General features: G+C 51.8%; 1 protein-coding gene across 7 annotated transcripts in view; it reads right to left on the bottom strand.

The window, feature by feature from the left end:
• The window catches only part of FBRSL1 (fibrosin like 1), a 313,547-nt gene extending 294,555 nt beyond the window's left edge, over window positions 1-18,992 (bottom strand). For all 7 annotated transcript variants that reach the window (XM_036755653.1, XM_036755655.1, XM_036755635.1 and 4 more), the window contains exon 1: window positions 18,563-18,992. In XM_036755653.1, coding sequence (XP_036611548.1) covers window positions 18,563-18,877 — 315 coding nt within the window. In that variant the 5' untranslated portion in view covers window positions 18,878-18,992. The remainder of the gene's footprint in view (window positions 1-18,562) is intronic.
• Window positions 18,993-19,584: the final 592 nt, after the last annotated feature.

The following is a 19,584-nucleotide window of genomic DNA, read 5'->3' as shown; positions in this document are numbered from 1 at the left end:
GAGGTGCCAAAGTGCAGACCTGGAGTCAGGAGGACCTGAGTTCAAATCCAGTCTGCAACACCCACTAGCCATGTGAGTTTGGACAAATCACTTAAATGCTGTTTGCCTCAGTTTCCTCAACTGTAAAATGGGGATGAAAAACAGCACCTACCCCACAAGGTTGATGTGAGCATTGAGTAATATTTACAAAGCACTCAAGCGCCCTGCCTGCCCCACAGTAGGCACTAAATATGGTAAAAAGTATATTTAGATAAATATATAAATAGTAGTATTTGTATAAACGTATAGACAGCAGGCACTATTACTATTAGGAAGAAATTGTGGTCCTGTGAGGGGCCGTGCACAAGGCCACAAAGAGGGCCAGGGTCCTGCACCAACTTTGGGGCTCAGGCCCCTTGACTTCCAGAGAAAGAAGGCCCCTTCCCAGTCCTGCCGCTGCTCACCTCCCAGCCAGGACATCTATCTTCTGACCTCGGGAGCTCCTGCTCTAGAAGCCCACCTCAGCTGGCAGGTGACTGGGTGTTTGGCTCCCTGTAATCTCCAGATCTGCGTCAGAGCTTTAGGGTGCCACTGAGCAGTTAGCAAATCTGTCAACAAAGAACATGCCGGTAATCTGGTGGGACCTGTTCTAGAGGAGACGGCTCTGATCCAGAGAGAAAGTACAATCCTCCCACTTGACAGATGAGAAAACTGAGGCCTAGGCCGACTGAGTGGCTTGCCTCAGACACTTACTGGCTGTGTGACCCTGGGCAAGTCACTTAACCCTGTTTGCCTCAGTTTCCTCATCTATCAAATGAGCTGTAGAAGGAAATGGCAACCCAGTACCTGTGACAAGAAAACCCCAAATGGGGCCACAAAGAGTCGGCTATGACTGAAACGAGTGAACAACAAAAACATCTCTCAGGGTTGTAGCAATGGGATGTCTGTAAAGCGCTTTGCACTACCCTTTAAAGAGCTGTATAAATGCTAGTTATCCATATTAACGTGGTCACGGTGTCTGTGTGTCTCTACTTCTATCCGTCACCAGGCCAGGTCACAGCACAAGGTCGGGCACACAGTAGGTGCCTAATAAACACTAGCTATTAGCATCAGTATTATCGCCACTGTGCTTACAGGCAGGAGAACTCCACCGGTTTCCAGGGAAATTTCTTCGAGGGAGGCAGGGGAGGATTAAGCAAACATTCAGTAAATCAGCACCAGGGAAAGGGGACAAGGCCTCAGTAGCCCCCAAGTCCCACCCTCCACTCCTCTACCCCCCCAGATAAAGCCTGAGAACAAGTGGGCAGTTCCAAGTCTGAACCTCTACAAGCTGCCCCAGGACACACTCACCCCATTCTCATCCCCAGCCCAGGCTGGTACAACATGTCCCCTGGCAGGTAATGGGGAGCCTTGGATACAGCACGTCGGTGTGTTTAAATCCGTAAATCAATGACCCTAGCAGCAATTTCAGTCCCAATAACGTAGCCGGGGGGGGGGGGGGGGGGGGGGGGGGGGGGTGGTAGGGAGAGAAAGACACACACGCACGCACACAGACACCCACAGACACACACTCTCTCACACAGACACATTCACAGATACACTCAGACACCCACATATACTCACACGCTCTTTTACACATACACTCACATATACAGACACACACATACACAGAAACCCCCACACAATCTCACACACACACATACTCATACACACTCGACGCAGATACCCATGCAAACAGATCCTGGTACCCAAGGCTAAGCTAGGAGGCTGAAGTCATCCCCCTCCTCCCCCTCCCCACCCCCATCCCATCCCAGCACTGATGAGGCTGGTTCTTGTCAGCAGAAGCTCAGCCTGAGTTCCTTTGTGGGGTCCTTGGGATGAAGACTTCAACATAGGAAGACTGGGCATCTGTTTCCAGCAGGAGGAGCTGGGTGGCTACTGGGGGAGAGGGGGAAGGGGACGATTACTCCCCCATTTATGTTTTTCCTTCTCATTCAGATACTCCCCTGTGCCTGGGCATCCCCTAAGCCACAGCCCTCCCTCCAGTCTGGGAACGAGGGGTCCCCACTCCTGGGAGCTCAGGATGAAATGTTCTCTCACTCCTTAGGAATTCTAGAGGCCGAGTGGGTGGGTACAGGATAGCCGGCTTACTATTACAGAGGCAGCCTTTTGCAAAAGTGAGGAGAGGGTGGGGGAAGCTTGAAAATCCTTGGGCTGCCCTGGCAGAGTCCCAGAAAGAGGAAGAAGAGGTGGGAATCAAAGGAAGCAGTGTGGGGACATGGGCAGGGCCTTGGAAGTGGAGTCAGAAAGCCTGGGAACCCAGGCCCTGGGACTTGAGCTTGGCCAAGTGACTTCATTTCTCTGGGCCTCAAGTTTCCTCACCTGTGAAATGGGAGAACTGCACTAGATGGCCTCCAGAGCCATATGAATTTCTGCATACAGCATCAGCAGAGAGCCAGCAGGCTCTAGACTTATCCGGGTGTGTGTGGGGGGGTGGTAGAGGAGAGAGATGGGGAGAGAGGGGGGGGGAGAGAAAGAGGGAGAGAGAGGGGGAGAGGGAGGGGGAAGGGGAGGGGAAGGCAGAGGGGGGGAAGGGGAGAGAGAGAGGAAGACAGAGGGGGAGAGAGGGAGAGAGAGGGGAGGGGGAGGGAGGGGAGGGCAAGAGAGGGAGAGAGAGAAGAGGGAGGAGGGGAGGAAAGGAGAAGGGAGAAGGGGAGAACAGAGAAGGGAAGAGAGGAGAGGAGGGAAGAGAGGGGCAACTGAAGTTAGGATCACTGATTTAGGGCTGGAAGCAATCTTCAAGTCCATCTACTCTCATGCCTTTATTTTACAGAGGAAACAGGCTGAAGGATTAGGGGTTCAGTGACTAGCCCAAGGTCACACTCACTATTCAGAATATGAACCCAGGTCTTCCTGGCTCCAAGGACAGTGTCTGGCACAGTGTCTGGCACAAAGTGGGCACTTGGTAAATTTTAAACTTCAAAAGAGGTATCATTTGCAGACTGATTCCGGCACCCTGCCTGGGGTAGGATGGGAGTAAGAGCTGGTCCCAGGAGGCTCCCAAGTCACCAGGGTGGCCTCTTAAGCGACTAGAATTAAGAAAAACCACAAAAAGCTGGGAGGGGGAGGGGGAGGGAGGGGAAAGGTGGAGGGAGGGGGAAGGTATTCCTGGACCTCCCTGCTGCCTGGAAAGTTGGGGGGGGTAGGTGGATTTAAAGTAACTCACTTCAGCCAGCAAAGCTGTCCAGCGAGAGGATGGCCCCCAGCCCAATCCCGAGGGCTCAGCTTTCCCATTTTATCATAAGCAAACACGGATTCTCATGATACGCAAACTTCTTCTGAGCTTCCCAGGCCCCTGGGAGCCGACGGAATCCAGCCCTTGGGTTTACTCCACACCCGGAGAAAGAGGCTCCTGCCCAGCCAGGCCCCAATCTTCTCCTGGCCCTGCCGAGGAAGGACCCTATCCAGGGGCAGCACACACTCCTGGGGCAGGGGGATCTATAAACTGCCAAGAGAAAAGAAGAGGCCCCATCCACTCTCTCTGTTCCTGACAAGTCTGAGACCTGCTCCTTCCCCTCCTCTCCGCAGTACCTGGACCCCCTCCACCTCTCCAGTGATGTCATTCACCAGCCTCAGGAATAATGTTGACTCCTCACCCTCCAATTCCAAGGGGGGGGGGGGGCGGGATGCAGAGGAGGAAGCAGACATTCCATCCCCAATCTCCAGGATGGGAGAACCAGGCTCAGACAGCAAGTCACCCAGCAAGCAGGTCTGGCTTCAGAGGAACCCTCCCCAGAGGATTCCCAGGGTCACCACAGCAGGGAAAGCATTTTTCCAGCCAGCCGGCTAATGATCCCAGCAGCTCCCACCTCCCTCTCCCATCCCAGGAAATGGTCAGGGCAAGGTCTGGTCTCTGCTTTTTTATAGACTGAGGAAGCTTTAGCACAGAAGGTTAAGCAAGCTGCCGGCACAGAGATAACCAGGGTCACAGCTGGGATTAAACAAACAAACAGGAGTCTGGACACCAAGTACCGGCTCCCCTAACACTGCGCCTGAGGCTGCTATCAGAGCCCGAGCTCGTAGGCTGCATCACAGGTCTGGAGACAGAAGGCAGATTCTGGAGATTAGGGACACTCCAACCCTTTTACTATACAGGGAAGGCATGGAAGGCCAGTGAAGAGATCTGACTGGCCCATCACACTGGCAGAGGTGGATTTGAACCTGGGCTCTCCTCCTCCTAAGCCAGCACCTTTGGTGGTCCAGAGAAGAGATCAGAAGGGGGTAGCGTGACCTGCTCCCAGCCCAGCACTGATTGCACTGCCCAGGCCTTGGGGCAGAAAGGTAGGAATGAATATCGGCTCCAACAGTGGCCCAGGGCCCAAGCAAAGAGGTCCTGGGGTACAGTGGAGGGGGGTGGGAGGTCAGAAAAGGAAGCCTTCCCCACCAGCTGGAACAAACTTCGAGCGCTGTTTCAGGGGTGCCCTGGGTGAGGGTAAGAAGGGACAGAAACAGAAATAGGGGGTGGGAATTAGAGGCGTGGCATTTCTGAGCAGCCACCCCATCAGTCAGTATTCAGGAAGGAGAAAGCATATCAGCAGTCACTCCCACCTCCTCAACCCCAGCCTGTGGACAGAAAGTGACCTTCCTTCCTGGTGGCTGGCCCACAGCAGCTGGGGATTCCAGGGCAGAATTCTGGAGGGAGGAGGCCTGGCTCTCCCAGCCCCTCCCCTCCTCTAGCATCCAGCTCCCCCAGCCCCTCCCCACAGCAGAAAGCATTTACAACCAGGCCACACAGGCTGGTTTTGTTCAAAATAAGCCCAGCACAAGCTCTCCCATGCAATTCAATTAATTCTGCACCAAAGTCTTCATTTTTCTCCCCTGTCACACTCTAAGTGATAACAGAGATGAGGGATTCAAGGGTGAGAGCAACTTCTGAACCCCAAGCGTGGGTCTCCAACCATCACTCACAATTAAAGCTCTGTCATTTACAGGCTCCTGGGGCACCGGCATTCATCCCTATTTTCCAGTCTAGCAAAGGTGTAGACCTTCCTCGATAGGCTGTCTTCTCCTAGATAAACCCTGCCCTCAAGAGGCTTAAATTCTCCAGGCTAGGAAATTTTCCTCAAGTCCAGCCCGAATTCTCCTTTCCTCTGAACCTATGTATGGACATTCTCCCTTGCCCCCCCCCCCCCCCCCGGTGTATATCTCTCTGTCTGTCTGTCTCTCTCTCCCCTCCCCCTCTTCCTTCCTCCTTTCCTCCCTTCAGATTTTGGAGGAAAGTCATTACTGACCCCTCAGTCCAGGCCAGATATGTTCAGTTCAATGTTAGCAGAAGACATGGAGGTTAGAACTCTGTTCCCTATTATGACTTTAAACCTGTCACCAATTCTCTCAGCTCAAGACCCTCAAGCCTCTGAAGGTTTCAAAGATCAAGCCCCTCCCTTCATCAATCAGAGCAAAATGTCCCATGTCCATCAAGGGATGGCTTCAGCCTTGGGTGGGAGAAGAGAAAATATAAAGGACGCAGCCCCTGCCCTCAAGATTTTAATTCTGTAAGGGGAGACAAGTGTCCAGTGAATGGAGCGCCAGGCCTAGAGTCAGGAAGACTCACGTTCAGTGAGTTCAAATCCAGCCTCAGACACTTACTAGTTGTGTGGCCCTGGGCAAGTCATTTAACCCTGTTTATCTCAGTTTCCCCATCCGTAAAATGAGCTGGAGAAAGAAATGTCAAACCACTCCAGTATCTCTGTCAAGAAAACCCCAAATGGGGTCACAATGAGTGGGACAGGACTAAAGAACAAAAACAAAATGGTGATAACACTTAGCTCATAGGGATATTATGAATATCTAACTCCCAGTTGGGGGTGGGGAGGCAGAGAACCAGCAAGAACCTACTTTGGCAGTAAAGTCAAAGTGCCAGAAAATGAGTAATGTGCCACTCCCCCCCAAGCCCCTTCCAAAACACCAACACCCAAGGACTAGACTGTTAACCTTGACTCTTTTTCTCCAGTTCCCCCCACCCCACATCTCCACTCTGTGTCAGGGGAAGCCTGCAGAACTGGAAAGCTGCTCAGGTAGGAGTGGCCCTGGGGGCCTTCCCCCTCCTCAGTTTAAAAGTGCTAATTGCTCACCCAGTAATTAATCCCACCCTTCTCCTCCTCCTCGGTCCAAGCAGAGGATGGATGACCTCCCTCTCGGCTCCCCTTCCCTGCCGCTTTCAGGGAGCCTGTATCCCTAGTAGAAGGCAGGAGGTGACCACCAAGGCCCCTTCCAGCCCTGGGCTGGGAGGCCAGACCAAAACCAACCATAAACACCCCCTCACAACTAACTTGGTCCATTAATTTTCCTCCAGCTTTCTCAGGAATGCCCTCATTTGTTCAAAGAACAATAGCTGGCTTTGACCTTTGCAAATCTTAAAGTGATGGATCAATCAACAGGGGATTTCAAAAAAATTTTTAAAGTCCCAACAGTCCCTGCCCTAGAGAGGGACCCAGCTCTCCCATTCACTTCCAAAGGGAAAGGCATTTTAAAAAAAGAAAAGGTACTAGAGAACCCAGACTGGACCAGTGATTTCATTAGCAGAGGAACACCCAGGTGGGGAAAGTCCCCAAGCCAAGGCAGGTGGGCACCTCCCTACAATTGGAGTCTGACGGGCAGGCCCACTTAGTCACTGTTTGGGCCCTGATTGGCTCAGAGTGAATGTAATATTTACAGTGTTTCTCTTTTGGCCAAAAACCCTGAGGGACTTCCCCTCCCAGATGGATTTTTTCCCCCCATTAAACATTAAGTAAAGAGGCCATCCTCCACCTCATTTCTTACCTAGCCTTAATCACTGTTGCTTTAGTCAAACTGAGAGTTAAAGACCTTAGCCTAAAAAGGCCAAGGTGGCCCACTGCCTCTGGGGCCATCTCCAGTGTCCTGATCTGTATCTGGCCACTGGACCCAGATGGCTCGGGAGGAGATAGTGAGGCTGGTGACTTTGCACAGCCCTCCCTCACTGTAATCCAATTCACCTGGCATCACCTGCCTGAGATTACAGTCCTCTTTGAGATTGAGGGACAAACAACAACAGGACAGCAGGCCAAAAGTATTGGGAGAGATGAGTGACTAGTCCAGGGCCACACACAGGGAAGGAGAGTGGAACTAGAACTCAGGTCTTCTGGGCTGTCTCATACACAGGATTAATACAGAGCCGATACCTTGGAGGGGGAGAATCAGCAGCTGCGGGTGGGGGTGCCAGGAGAGCTGCAAAGGGGGCAGGGGTGAAAAGGGAGCATTCCAGGCTCGGGCAACTACGGCTGCTGGAAAACACAAAGACAGAAGATGGAGGCTTGTGTTTTCTAACCATCAGTTATTTGTGGAGATACACCTCCTTAACCATGAGTTTGACTCTTTTCTTTGCGACTCCATTTGGGGTCTTCTTGGCAAAGATACTGGAGCAATTTGCCATTTGCTCCTCCAGCCCATTTTACAGATGAGGAAACTGAGGCACACAAGGTGAGGTGACTTGCCCAGGGTCACACAGCTACTGAATGTCTGAGGATATACAGAAAGCTGACTTGAGGCCCAGCACTCTCTCTATTCTACCACCTGATTTGACTTGGGTCCTGAGCTTTACCCACTGCACCACCCAGCTGTCCCTGCTTCAGTCTTTCCCAACATCAGGACACCCTTCTATCCTTTCCTACACATTTACCTGAGTCAAGAAACTTAGATAAAAGGGGAGGGCCCAGAGCCGTAGGTCTAGAGCAATGATTCCACTGGTATAGAGCTGCAGGTGAGGAAAACTCCCTCCACCAAGAAATCAATCAGTCAATAAACATTTATTATGCACCTACTGTGTGCCAAGCACTGAGCTAAGTGCTGGAGGACCCAAAAAGTGGCAAAAGACAACCCTGTCCTCAAGGAACTCACAATCTAAAGAAGACACAAAGCAAACAAATGTATGCAAACAAGCTATTATTCAGGATAAATAGGAGATAATTAACCGAAGAGAAAGCACCAGAATTAAGGCAGATTGGGAAAGCTTCTGGTAGAGAAGATCGGATTTCAGTTAGGATTGAAGATGATGTTTTATTCCTGGAAAGGCCAGGAGGCCAATGTCACTGGATATAAGGGGACATAATGGGGAGGAAGGCTTAAGAAGACTGCAACGGTAGGAGAGGGTGGAGTTATGAAAGAAAGGCTTTGAATGTCAGAGTGAGATTTTTGTATTTGCTCCTGAAGGTTATATTGAGTTTGAGTAGGGAAGCCATGCCATGATCAGACCTGAGCTTTAGGGAGCTCCCTTTGGTGGCTGAATGGAGAATGGACTGGAGTGGGGAGGGACGAGGCAGGCAGACCCACCAGCAGCCGCCACTTCAATGGGTCGGGCACGAGGTGATCAGAATATCTAGCCCCCATACAGGCCTGATTTCTCCCTCTTCTTCCCCAACTCCAAAGAGGATGGGCCTTACTCCCTAAGCCCCCAGGGGCAACCCTTCCAAATGGCACCGTGCCTGGCGGCCTGAGCTCTTTTGTTTCTGCCTTGGGGTCTTTCATACTTGCTTCTTAATCCCATAATTACCTGGTTCTTCCAGCAGACCCAGAGAGCACCCTCCGCCCTTCTCTGACACCCAATGGTGGTAACATTTGTAACGTTTCATTTCAGCTCTCAGGGGAGGGAATTCAGACACAGCCCAGGTGGCCCTGATAGCCCTAGCCTCACCCCCTGGAGAGGGTACCAGCCCCAGCTTCTCCCAGATACCTCCACTTCCACACATTCACCTCGGAGAGAAAATTTATCTCCAGTGCACCACCTCTCAAAAAAAAAAATAAATCCTTTTCCCTTCTCAGGGACCGACCACCCAAAATCCCACAACCACCCTAGGCCATGATGCTAATCCAATAATTTGTTAATAAACACCTACTATGAGCCAGGCTCTGTGCTAATCAATGGATTCTGGCATTCATCACCTCTTGCCTGGCCCACTTCCAACAGCATTCCACCCGGTACCTGGTCTCAAGTGTCTCTCCCCTCTCAGATCCATCATAAACTCCACTTATACTCAATAAACTCCAGTGACTCCCTACTGCCTCTGTTGAGGTCCTTCCCAACCCGGTCTGGACCTACCTTTCTAACTTGACCCCAGACTAGCACCCAGCCCAAGAGGCCTCCTGACCACTCCTCAGTCCAGGTTCCATCTCCAAAGCACCTCCACCTCTTAGAGACTCTTGTAAATACAGTTCAAGTGCCATCTTCTACATGAAGTCTTTCCTGATCTCCCCAGGGCTGGGGCCTTTGTCTCCCCCAATTTGCCCGGCCAACCCCAAGCCCAGTGCTGCTTCACAGACCACAAACCACTGCACAGGAAGGCAAAGATGGAGGCCTTTGGCAATGAGGCAGCTAGTGGACAGAGCCCTGGACGTGCCAGGAGGACTTGGGTTGTAGCCATGAAAGCATGGGCCTCAGTTTCCTCATCTGTAAAATAAGGCAGACTAGATGATCTAAGATCCAATCCAGTGTGGAAAGAACAATGACACAGAGGATCCGGGTTCAAATCCTGCCATCTGTTCATTACTACCTGGTAACCTCGGGTGAGTCACCTCATTTCTCCAGGCCTCATCTATAAAGTGGAGAGGCTAGACTAGCTGGTCTCTGGGGTCCTTCCAGCTCAAGGTTTATGATCCCTAGATTCCTCCCAGATTATTAGCTGAGTTGCAGAGGCAGAAATCCTATCAGTCCGTCACTATCTCCCAGCTTTTCTGACTGGGCTGGTCCCACCCCTCCCTTCCCCAAGGTCCCACCCCTCCCACACCAGCCTAGGATTCTACTCTTCACTGATGAGTTTCTCTGAGTTGAGACAGTTTTAAGGAGGCACCTGTGAAAACAGAAAGAGCCCTGGAGGAGAATACAAGCTCCTCCAAGTTGGGAACAAGTCATTCTGTCACAGGTGCTTTCCAAGTGACAGGTGTAGAGACCCAGAGAACCTCGGAAAGTGAAGGGGGAAGGGCAGAGCAGGCAGGGGCCTGGGGGAAGACTCTGAGCAGCCTGAGGGCACTGGGGTGACAGGGCGGGGAAAGAGAGCAGGACCCAAGACAGCTGAGCTTCAGAGCTTTGCCAGGACTCGGTGCCAAGGGCTGCCCTGTGACTAACTCTGATTCAGCACAGAGGGGACTTTTTCCTGGGTTTCACTGGGGTTTTTTATGTCCCTACCATAACTTGTTACACACTTACGTACACACACACACACACACACACACACACACACACTCTCTCTCTCTCTCTCTCTCTCTCCCCCCCCCTCCTTGTCTATCTCTCCATTCTCTCTCTCTCCCCCTCCATATCTCCCTCTCTCTGTCTCTCTCTCCTTCCCTGCCCCTGTCCTCCTCCTCTCTCCCTCCCCTCCCTCCCCCGCCCCAAGCAGTTGAGGGAATTACTGGGGATTTTGCCTTCATCCCTCTCCAAAAAGGCGTTTGTTCTCCCCGCTTCCTCTCTCAAATAGGGCTTCTTTCTGTCTGCTTGAGGTTCCCTTTTCCAGTTTCTTCACCCTCAACATTCCAGCCAGAGGTCCCACCAACACTGGCCCCCAGCCTAGCTCTGAAAAGATTTATCCCTCCCAGAGATCCCAGGGTCAAAGTGGACCAAAGCCCAAGCTGCAGGAGCCAGCCATAGCTGGGGTGAGATCAGCCTAGATCCCAAGACTGACACTGAAGGACACTGAGGTGGTCGAGCCAAAACAGTCAACCCTGGGAGCCTCTGTTTCTCCACCTTTCAAACGGGAGCAACATCTTCACCTACCGAGTGAGATAAGCGAAAATGCTTTAAGACTGAAAAGTGGACTCCATAGATATTAGCTATTATTTTGAGCACTAGCTCTGGAGCTAGGTTCAAATACTGCCTAGGTCCCTTCAGGCCCACTTACTCGCCCCACCCCCTACCCCCCCAAGAGCCTGTCCCTTTCAGTTCTAGCCCTCTGACTTTATCTTTCTGGACTTTGTTGTTGAAGCAATCACGGTTAAGTGTCTTGCCCAGGGTCAAACAGCTAGTAAGTGTCTGAAGCTGGATTTGAACTCAGGTCCTTCCTGATTTCAGGACCGGTGCTCTATCTAATGTTCCACCTATCTGCTCCTGCTTCACCATTCTTAGATAGGTAATTTGGTCCTTTATCCAACCCTTTCTCACCCAATCCCCTTAAAACTTTCATAGGAAAAAGTGGGGGGGGGGGGAAGAGGAGAAAGGGGGGCAACTACCGTGGCCTTCTCTGTGGTGTTCCCTGCTTCTCAATTAACCAAAGCCATTTCCGGCCAAAAGAGAGACAGAGAGAAAGAGAGAGAGAGACAGAGAGAGACAGAGAAAGAGAGAGACAGAGACAGAGAGACAAAGAGAGAACTATCCACCTATCAGTCTAAAGCAGAGGTTCTTAAATACCTGGGGGCCTGTCAATTTTTTACTATCATTCAAATTCTATCCCAGAGGGCCAGGTTAGGCATCCCTACCCCATGGCCAGCCAAGTCTGTTTTTCCTCCCCACTACCAGACACCGAGCCTGAACTTGGTCTCACAAAAATTCCCCCACAGGCTGGGTAGGGTGGGAAAAGGCCAGGCCTGCTTCTCTAAGCCCCCTCTTCAATTGCTTACTCTAAGGTGGTCTGCTAGAAGGAAAAGGCTCCAAACAGAAAGCTGATCTGGGAAATACATCAGGGCCCGGGACCGGTTTTTTGGTGTTGTTATTAATTTTTATTAATCTTTTGTTTTCTATCACCTTCATTTCTAAATAAAACCAACATCGCTCCCTTCCCCCTTTCCTTTCTGGTAACAAGGGGGAGGGGGGGAACCATTGCTGAAAACTAACGCATCCACCAGAACTGACAGTACAGGCAATGTCCAGAATCCCTAATCTACCACCCAGGCAAAGAAGGGAGGGAGGCAGGACCCTCTATTCTGTACCCAATAGAATGTAAGCTCTATGAAGGTAGGGACTTTTTTTTAACCTTCGTATTCCCAGTGACTCACACTGTGCCATGCACCCAGGAGCTTAATAAATCCTGACTGATAGCCCAGTGTCTGTCCTGGAAGAAGCTAAGAAAATCAAAGATTTGGAGCTGAAGTGAAAGGGGTGGAGGGGGCATTAAAGGGATCTTAATTCCAAGCCCCTCCCTCATTTCACAGGGATGAGAAAACCCAGACAGGTTAAGTGGTTTGCTCCGTCACATGTTTAGCAAGACTGAACCCAGTCGGACTCCAAAGCCACCGACTGCACCCACTGAGTGGCCTGGATGCCAGGCCCCACAGGACTCAACGAGTCCCAGAAGTGCCCTTCTGGGCACACCCCCCCTCCTGCCATGGGCAGCAAGAGCCAGAGGAACAGAAAATTAGAAGTGGCCCTTGGAGAGCACAGGAAGGTGGTTTTTGTCTTGAAAAGCTATGGGTGGGAGGGCAGGCTCTGGGGGCCACCTCTGTAGGGTGGCCCCCAAAGAAATCTGTCTCCTCTGGAACAGTTTCTAGTAAACAATTGGTGCTGGGGACTTTGATTCATTAGCATTCCGACCAAGTTCCTTTTTTAGCCCGACTCTCCTACTTAAAAGGAACAGCGGAGAGGATCAAAGCGCCTTTAAATGCCATCTCCACATCCATCTGATACTTCTCCCGTGATTCACCCAACCAGCTTCAAACCCAATTAGCAGCTTCATCTGCATGAAATGGGTGTTTATCTCTCCGGGCAGCCGGATGGGGCTCCATTGACCCAACTTCCTCAGTCCACAGGGCCAGTTCTCTCCCCTCTCATGGCCCTAGGGTCACATTTAGCAAGGGGCTCCACCTTCCACAGCTCCACAGCTCCCTAGCTCCCCTCCCCAATGTACAGTGCCAGAGCTGGGAGGGCCCTCAGAACAGAGAATGTCAGGGCTGGGAGGGCCCTTAGGACACAGAATATCAGGGCTGGGAGGGCCCTTAGGATACAGAATATCAGGGCTGGGAGGGCCCTTCGAATATAGGATGTCAGGGCTGAGAGGGCCCTTAGAACACAATGTCAGGGCTGGGAGGGTACTTAGAACAGAGAATGTCAGAGCTGGGAGGGCCCTTAGGACACAGAATGTCAGGGTTGGAAGGGCCTTTGGAACACAGGATGTCAGGGCTGGAAGGGCCCTTAGAACAGAGATGGGAGAGCCCTTAGAACATAAAATGTCAGAGCTGAGAGAGAGCTCTTAGAACACAAAATGTCAGTGTTGAGAGGAACCTCAGAAACCATTCTAAGCCTTCATTTTTACAGGAGGACAAACTGAGGCCCAGGTGATGGCAGGAGAGATTCTTCTCCCTCCATCTGTTGCAAATCTCCAGGATGAAACTCCTTGAGGAGAGTAGGGCAAGGGCAAAGAGGACTGTTAGGGGGCCTCAGTCTCAGAGGCACTCACCAAGTACCAAAGAACAACATGGATAAACGTGGAAATTGCTGAGCACACAAGGTGTGATTGTGTACACAGTCTGGTAGCCCAGCCCATGCTCAGGAATCATGCAAGCAGTGCAGTTTACTGCTCTGATGGGGCAGGGGTCAAAAGTCACCTCAGGTTCCCATCTCTTAGCAACAAACCTTCAAGCCCCCCCTCCCAAGATGTATCAAACACAACCTCCCCCTCCCCTGAGAAAACATCTACAGCTGTGGGATCACTGATTCAGAGTAATCTGGGACCTCAGAGGCTATGGAAGAAATCCCCTTATTTGACAGACAAGGAAACCAAAGTTTTCAAAGCGCACATTACTTGCCCAAGGTCAAACAGGTAAGGAAGCTGAATCTGAACCCAGGGCTTCTGAATTCCACAGCTACCCCACATAGCCCTCTCAGAGCCTCACTAGGGGGGAGGTGGGCCTCAGCACCGACACCCACCCTGGCATCTTATGCTCCTCAGGCAGACTGCCCAGGATTAGGAAACAAGGAGTCCTATCATACCCAACTCTCCTATTCTTCATCCCCTCACAAAGGCAGGGAGTGCCCACATAGGAGTCCTGAGGATGACAGCTTTAGGATACAGGCATTTATTGAGACCTCCAAATAAGGAGGCAAGGAAGTAGATAGAGTACCAGGCCTGGAGTCAGGAAGACACCTTCCTGAGTTCAAATCTGACCTTGCTGTGTTACCCTGGGCGAGTCACTTAATCCTGTTTGCCTCAGTTTACTTATCTGTAAAATGAATTGGTGGAGGAAATGGCAAACCACTCTGGCGTCTTTGCCAAAAAAACTCCAAATGGGGTCACAGGGAGTTGGACACGACTGAAGAACAGCTGAACCAAAAAAGGAAGCTAAAGGAACCTTGGGGGAGACAGGAGTCTAGGGTGGAAGGGACACCTAGCAGCAGCCAGCCCCTCCCCTTACCTCCCTCCACTCCTTAGGGCTGCTTTTCCCAAGAAGTCTCAGGTAGAAGAAAAGCTTGGGGAAGGGGCTGAGGACAGAGCATAGAAGGTAAGATCCCTGAGGGCAGGGAATGCAGTTTTTTGTCTATGGTCTGCACAATCAGTGCTTAATAATTTTGGGCTGAAATTTTAAAAAGAGGAAAAAAGGAGACAGTTGACTTTTTCTGGGAGCAAGAGTTCTTAATCTGACCTTGCTGTAAAAAAATTTTTTGATAACTATGTTCCGATAGAATTGATTTCCTCTGCAATCCAGTGTGTTTTCTGCATTTACAACCATGATTCTGAAGAGGGGTTCAGAGGTTTCAGCAGATGGCTAGAAGGGTTCAGGACACACAAAACAGGGTAGGAAACCAGGGCCAAGAAAGAGTCACTCCAGCCCTCAAACCAAGAGTGGGGAAACCTGCCTTTCCTTTCCCATGCAGAAGGCTGAGTCCATCAGAGCTTCCAAAAATTAGAGAAAAGGGGGATCCTTTAATGGGATGCTGCCTCTCCTTTGTCAGCAGAGAGTGTGACCCACCTGTCACCAGGGCCTTCAGATCTGGGAAATGTTCTCTTTCACAGATGACCCGGCGGGCATGCCCAGTGCACACTTCCAACAACCGGTACCACAAGTCAGTTATGAAGACAGAGAACAAGTGTGGAACAGTGGAAGCATTTGGAGTTGGAGATCCTGGGTCCAAATTCCAGTTCTACTCTTTACTCCCCGACGGGCTATGGGACCAGTCACTTAACCTTCATAGGGCCTCAATTTTCTCTCAGGTAACATGAAAGGGTTGGATTGGATCTCTGGGTCCCTTCCAGCCCTAAATAAGACCCTATTGCTCTAGCAAGGAGACAGTGGATCTTTGATGGAGGGGAGTAATTAAAAAAATACAACCCTAATTTTGAATGTAGGAACTACACTGATACCTTTCTAATAACAGCTAATATTTATGCAAAAATGTAAGGTTTTAATGTGTTTTAAATGCATGGTATTTTCTCCTTTGATCTTGCCAATCAGGAGGCAGAGCTCAGAGAGAAATGAAGGCATTAAATCTAGTCCTGGGGGCCCCTGATCATCCAGAGCATCAGGTGAGATTTGAACCCTAACTTCGGAACTCCAAGTTTAGAGTTCTTTCCCCACAGCACAATGCCTCTCTCCCTTTCCAAGGAAGAACCCAGATACTCCTTTGCTCTTCTAGCAGCACATCCCCATGAAATCAACATTAGGTTCTTTTTCTCATCCTTTACAATAAAGGAGGAATGCCTCCCTCATCAATCAACCAGCACTGATTACACCCAATATGTCAGGCAGCTGGTGTAGTAGGTTTGGTGGAGTGTGGGCCTCACTCCTGGAAAAACCTTGGTTCAAGTCTAGCCTCTGACACAAGACTGGCAGTTTGACCCCTGCCCTCAGGGAGCTAACACTCTACTCTCAAAGAGAAAAGGAACCACCCAGGCCAAGGTGAAAAGTCCTTAAATTTAACTCTCTAGGCTACTGATGCTGGTTGGCTACAGGAAGTTTGGGCATTTTCAAATTCTCTCGGTATGACAAGGATGAGGGCTATTCTTAGTCATCAGTGGTTCCCCTAACCCCAAGGAAGCTTTCTGTTTTAAATGTCACTCTCAATGCAGACACCTCAGATAAATATTATCTCCCTGGGCGTCCCTCTCAGGGACGATTTCCATTGAGGGCTTCAACCATAATCACAACTAACAACAACTCAAGTGCATATGGAACTTTGCAGGGGTCATGTGAGCAAGGATGACTGTGCCACCTGAGTCAGGCCTTAGGCGAACAAAGGGTTCCTGGTGTCTAAGGCAGGAATCAAACTAAGCTCTTCTGGACTCCCAAGATCAGAGCTCCATACACTACACTCCAATAGCTCTAGGGATTTATAATCTAGTAGGGAGGCTCAGCACGTACAGGAATTGAGGATGGTCGAATATTTAGAGCCAGAGGCCTTCTGTTCAAGGGAATTGGGGGGCGGGGCTCGATGTCCCCATATGTAAAATGAGGGAGGTGACAGGTCCCTTCTAGCTCAGAATCCATTGAATCATTTTAATACAAGTTAGAATGTGAAGGTGTATCCTGGGTGCTTAGCCCCGTGGCTAGCATACAGCAAAGGCTTAATAAATGGTGGGCAAGACTTCTAAAGGGAGTGATGACATAGCTGAGGGTAATTACTCCCACTGAGTCAATCAAAAAACACACAATAAGCCCTTATTGTGTACCAGGCACTGGGAATATAAAGAGAGGCAAAAAGCCAGACCCTGCCCTCAAGGTGCTTCCTTTCTAAATGGGCAAAGAAAAATGTAAATGACTACAATCTAAGAAGGGTCCCACCCAACTGGGAGCAATGCCCAGGGCATTTATCTCGTTCAGGGAACGGAGACTGCCCCATCCCCACCCCTCCCATACACCAGGCACAGAGGCTACCCAAGGTCCACCTTTTTCTCAAGCCCTGAGTGACAAGCTCTCAGGACCTAGGTTTCCTTAGGGACTTGGACCAGCTCTCAGGGATCCTGGCCAGTTCTAAATTCTATGCTCTCCGAGCCATGGCCCAGGCAGGACTAGGAGCAAATTGAGATCCTGCTGCTAGATTAGGGACAGTAGGAGTGCCATGCAAAGGGAAAAAAAAATCAGAAAAACAGAGAGAAGAAAATGCCAGCTAGGCCCCAAGGACTCTAAAATAAGTGGCAGCCATCAGTGGAGGGTGGAAAGAGGTGTGGACTGGGATTTGGGGCTGAGTTCAAGTCCCCACCTTGGGTAAGTCACTTCCCTTGGCTGGGGGGATGAGTGTACTCAAAATCAACGACAAAATACAGACTTAATCATCTACCTCAGGGAATATGTAAGGATCAGGTGAGTAAAGCTGCTATATAAAGCAACAATTACTATCGCTGCTAATCTACTTAGACACAAATCAGAGAGAGACCAAAACAGCCAGGCCCGGCTCCTTAGCAGCTCCAGGAGGGAGGGCAAAGTTTGCCCAGGTCAGCAGGCGCTCTCCCACTGACAGTCTGACTGCAGCCAACACCCAGAGCCTTGGGAAAACACCTGAGCGAGTACTTCCCCAGGAGCCTCGTTTGGGTACTGGACAAGGCTCAGGCCTCCCCAGACCCAGATGCCTCACACACACACGACAGACCCCCACCTCCCATGGTAAAAACAACAGCCTCCGCCAAAAGCACTCTGAGCCAGGCCCAGCCCTGGTTTGTCATCCTCCTTCAGAAAATACTTCATTTCCTTCTCTACTTAAGAGTTCAGACAAGAAGAGGTGAATTTGCTCAGTAAATATTGTTCATAATAAGTTCTCCAGAGAAGCAATATTTTTTGACAACCTATTAACCCCTGGCAAATATGTCCTCAACATGAAGTGGGACTTTCTAAAAGCCACCCCCCCCCCAACATATATTCCCACTCTCACAACTCTCTCTCTCCCTCCCTCCCTCCCTCTCTAAGGGGGAGGGGGGAAATAGGGGAGTGGAAATCAGCCATTTGAACATTTTATCCCCAGAAAACATCCCACAGTATCCATTTCCCCATATCTCCGGCCGCAGATAAAGTAACAATTTGGAAACACGAGAGAAAAGGCCCTAGTGAACCTAGAGGTCTTAAAGGTTACGGTCAAGTCTTGACCCCTTGGTGCCCACAAGGACAGGTGACCCCGGCCCAGCCTAAAGCCTGGGCTCTGGACATTGACAGACAGTATTTTGTAAAAACCTCACTCATCCCCAGCCGCCTCCCTCTCCTCCCCCTCCCACATCGGTTCCGAAAAGAGAGGGCTGTCCCACAGGGGAGGCTTCGGGAAATTCCAAATTAGACACCGAACAGAGAAACGCTCCAGTCACCGACTCCCCGGGCCCCTGAGGGTCGGGGGTACAGGGTACAAGGAGTGGGGAGTCAGTGTTTACATTCAGCAAAGAGGCATCTAACCTGCCGGCCCCTCTAACCAGGTCCAAGTTTATAGACCCCATCAGTCCCTGACTAGACCAGACGATCCACAACGGGTGGGCCCCTAAACAGCCTTGGGGCCCCCGGCGTAGGAGGGGCCTGTCCGGCTCCGGAGAGCCCTCTGGAGTCAACCTCTCAGAAGCACAGCCCCCTCCCATTTCTAACCCCAGAAAGTAAACACCCTCCCTTCTCTTCCCCTCAGAGCCCCGCCTGCGCCCCCAGATCGGTAAGAAAAGGGGGAGCCCGGCGCCCCCGCTCTTACCTCCAAGGCCTCCAGGGTGCTGAAGCTGGCAATTGCAAAGCCATCGATCAATTCCTCTTCCTGGGAGCTGGACTCTCGCCGCCGGCGGCGCGGGGGGCGTGCGTTTCGGGGGGCGGCCGCCGCCGCCGCCACCGCCGTCGCCGCGCCCCGGGGGTGCGCGCAGTTCTGGCTCGTGTTCTCCTTGCCCGGGCTGGGCTCCCTCTCCGAGCCGGACGATGGGCTCTGATTCCGGGCCTCGCGGGCAGCCGCCTCCCTCCGCCTCACGCGGTCCCTCTGGGATCGAGACCGGCGGCTCTGCCGGACCTTCCCATCCATTTCCACGGCCCCGGCCGTGCTTGCCGCCCCACGCCAGGCAGTCCTCCTCGCTGCCCCTAGGGATCCACCGGGGTTAGACGCCACAGCCACGGAAAAGCCACTCGATGACCTTGACTCCAACCCCCAGGACGGTTTTTAAAAAATGGAATAACCCCCCCCCCCACCACCGTATAACTCCGAAGCCTCCCGACCCCCGGAGAAATTTTTTTAAAAATTCAGACGGGAGGGTCGGGCAAAGGACGCCCCCTCCCCCAGCCCGGAGGACTATTCCAACGTCTGGGAGTCAACAGCCCAGCGGCCGCAGCAGGCACAGGCTCCCCCGCCGCTCCGCTCCGCTCCGCTCCGCTCCGCTCTCCCCTCGGCGGCTCCTCTCCCGCCCGCGCGCCCTCGTTCTTTCCGCCTTCGGGACTAAGCTGCAACACAGAATTCCATCCGGAACGCGGGGGCTTTGCAACTTTGTAGCAAGGGCCGCGCGGGCCGCACGGGGCTGGGGGCCAGCCGGGCTGCCCCAGCCCCGGCCCTGCTGCCCCTCCCGAAGCCCCGAGGGCTGGAGGGGGTGGGAGGGGGCGAGGTCACACGCCCGGTGGGGGGGGCAGTGGACAGACCCAGCCTCGGCTCGGCCTCTCCCCCCCAGTCGTCTCGGCAACTTTCATCCGTCTCGGGGGCAGCGGCAGGAGGTTCTTGGGGAGATGGGGGGGCGGGGTGGG

This window comes from Trichosurus vulpecula, chromosome 1 (genome assembly GCF_011100635.1).
Source record: "Trichosurus vulpecula isolate mTriVul1 chromosome 1, mTriVul1.pri, whole genome shotgun sequence".
NCBI lineage: Eukaryota > Metazoa > Chordata > Mammalia > Diprotodontia > Phalangeridae > Trichosurus > Trichosurus vulpecula.
This window is presented reverse-complemented; position numbering and strand designations above follow the sequence as displayed.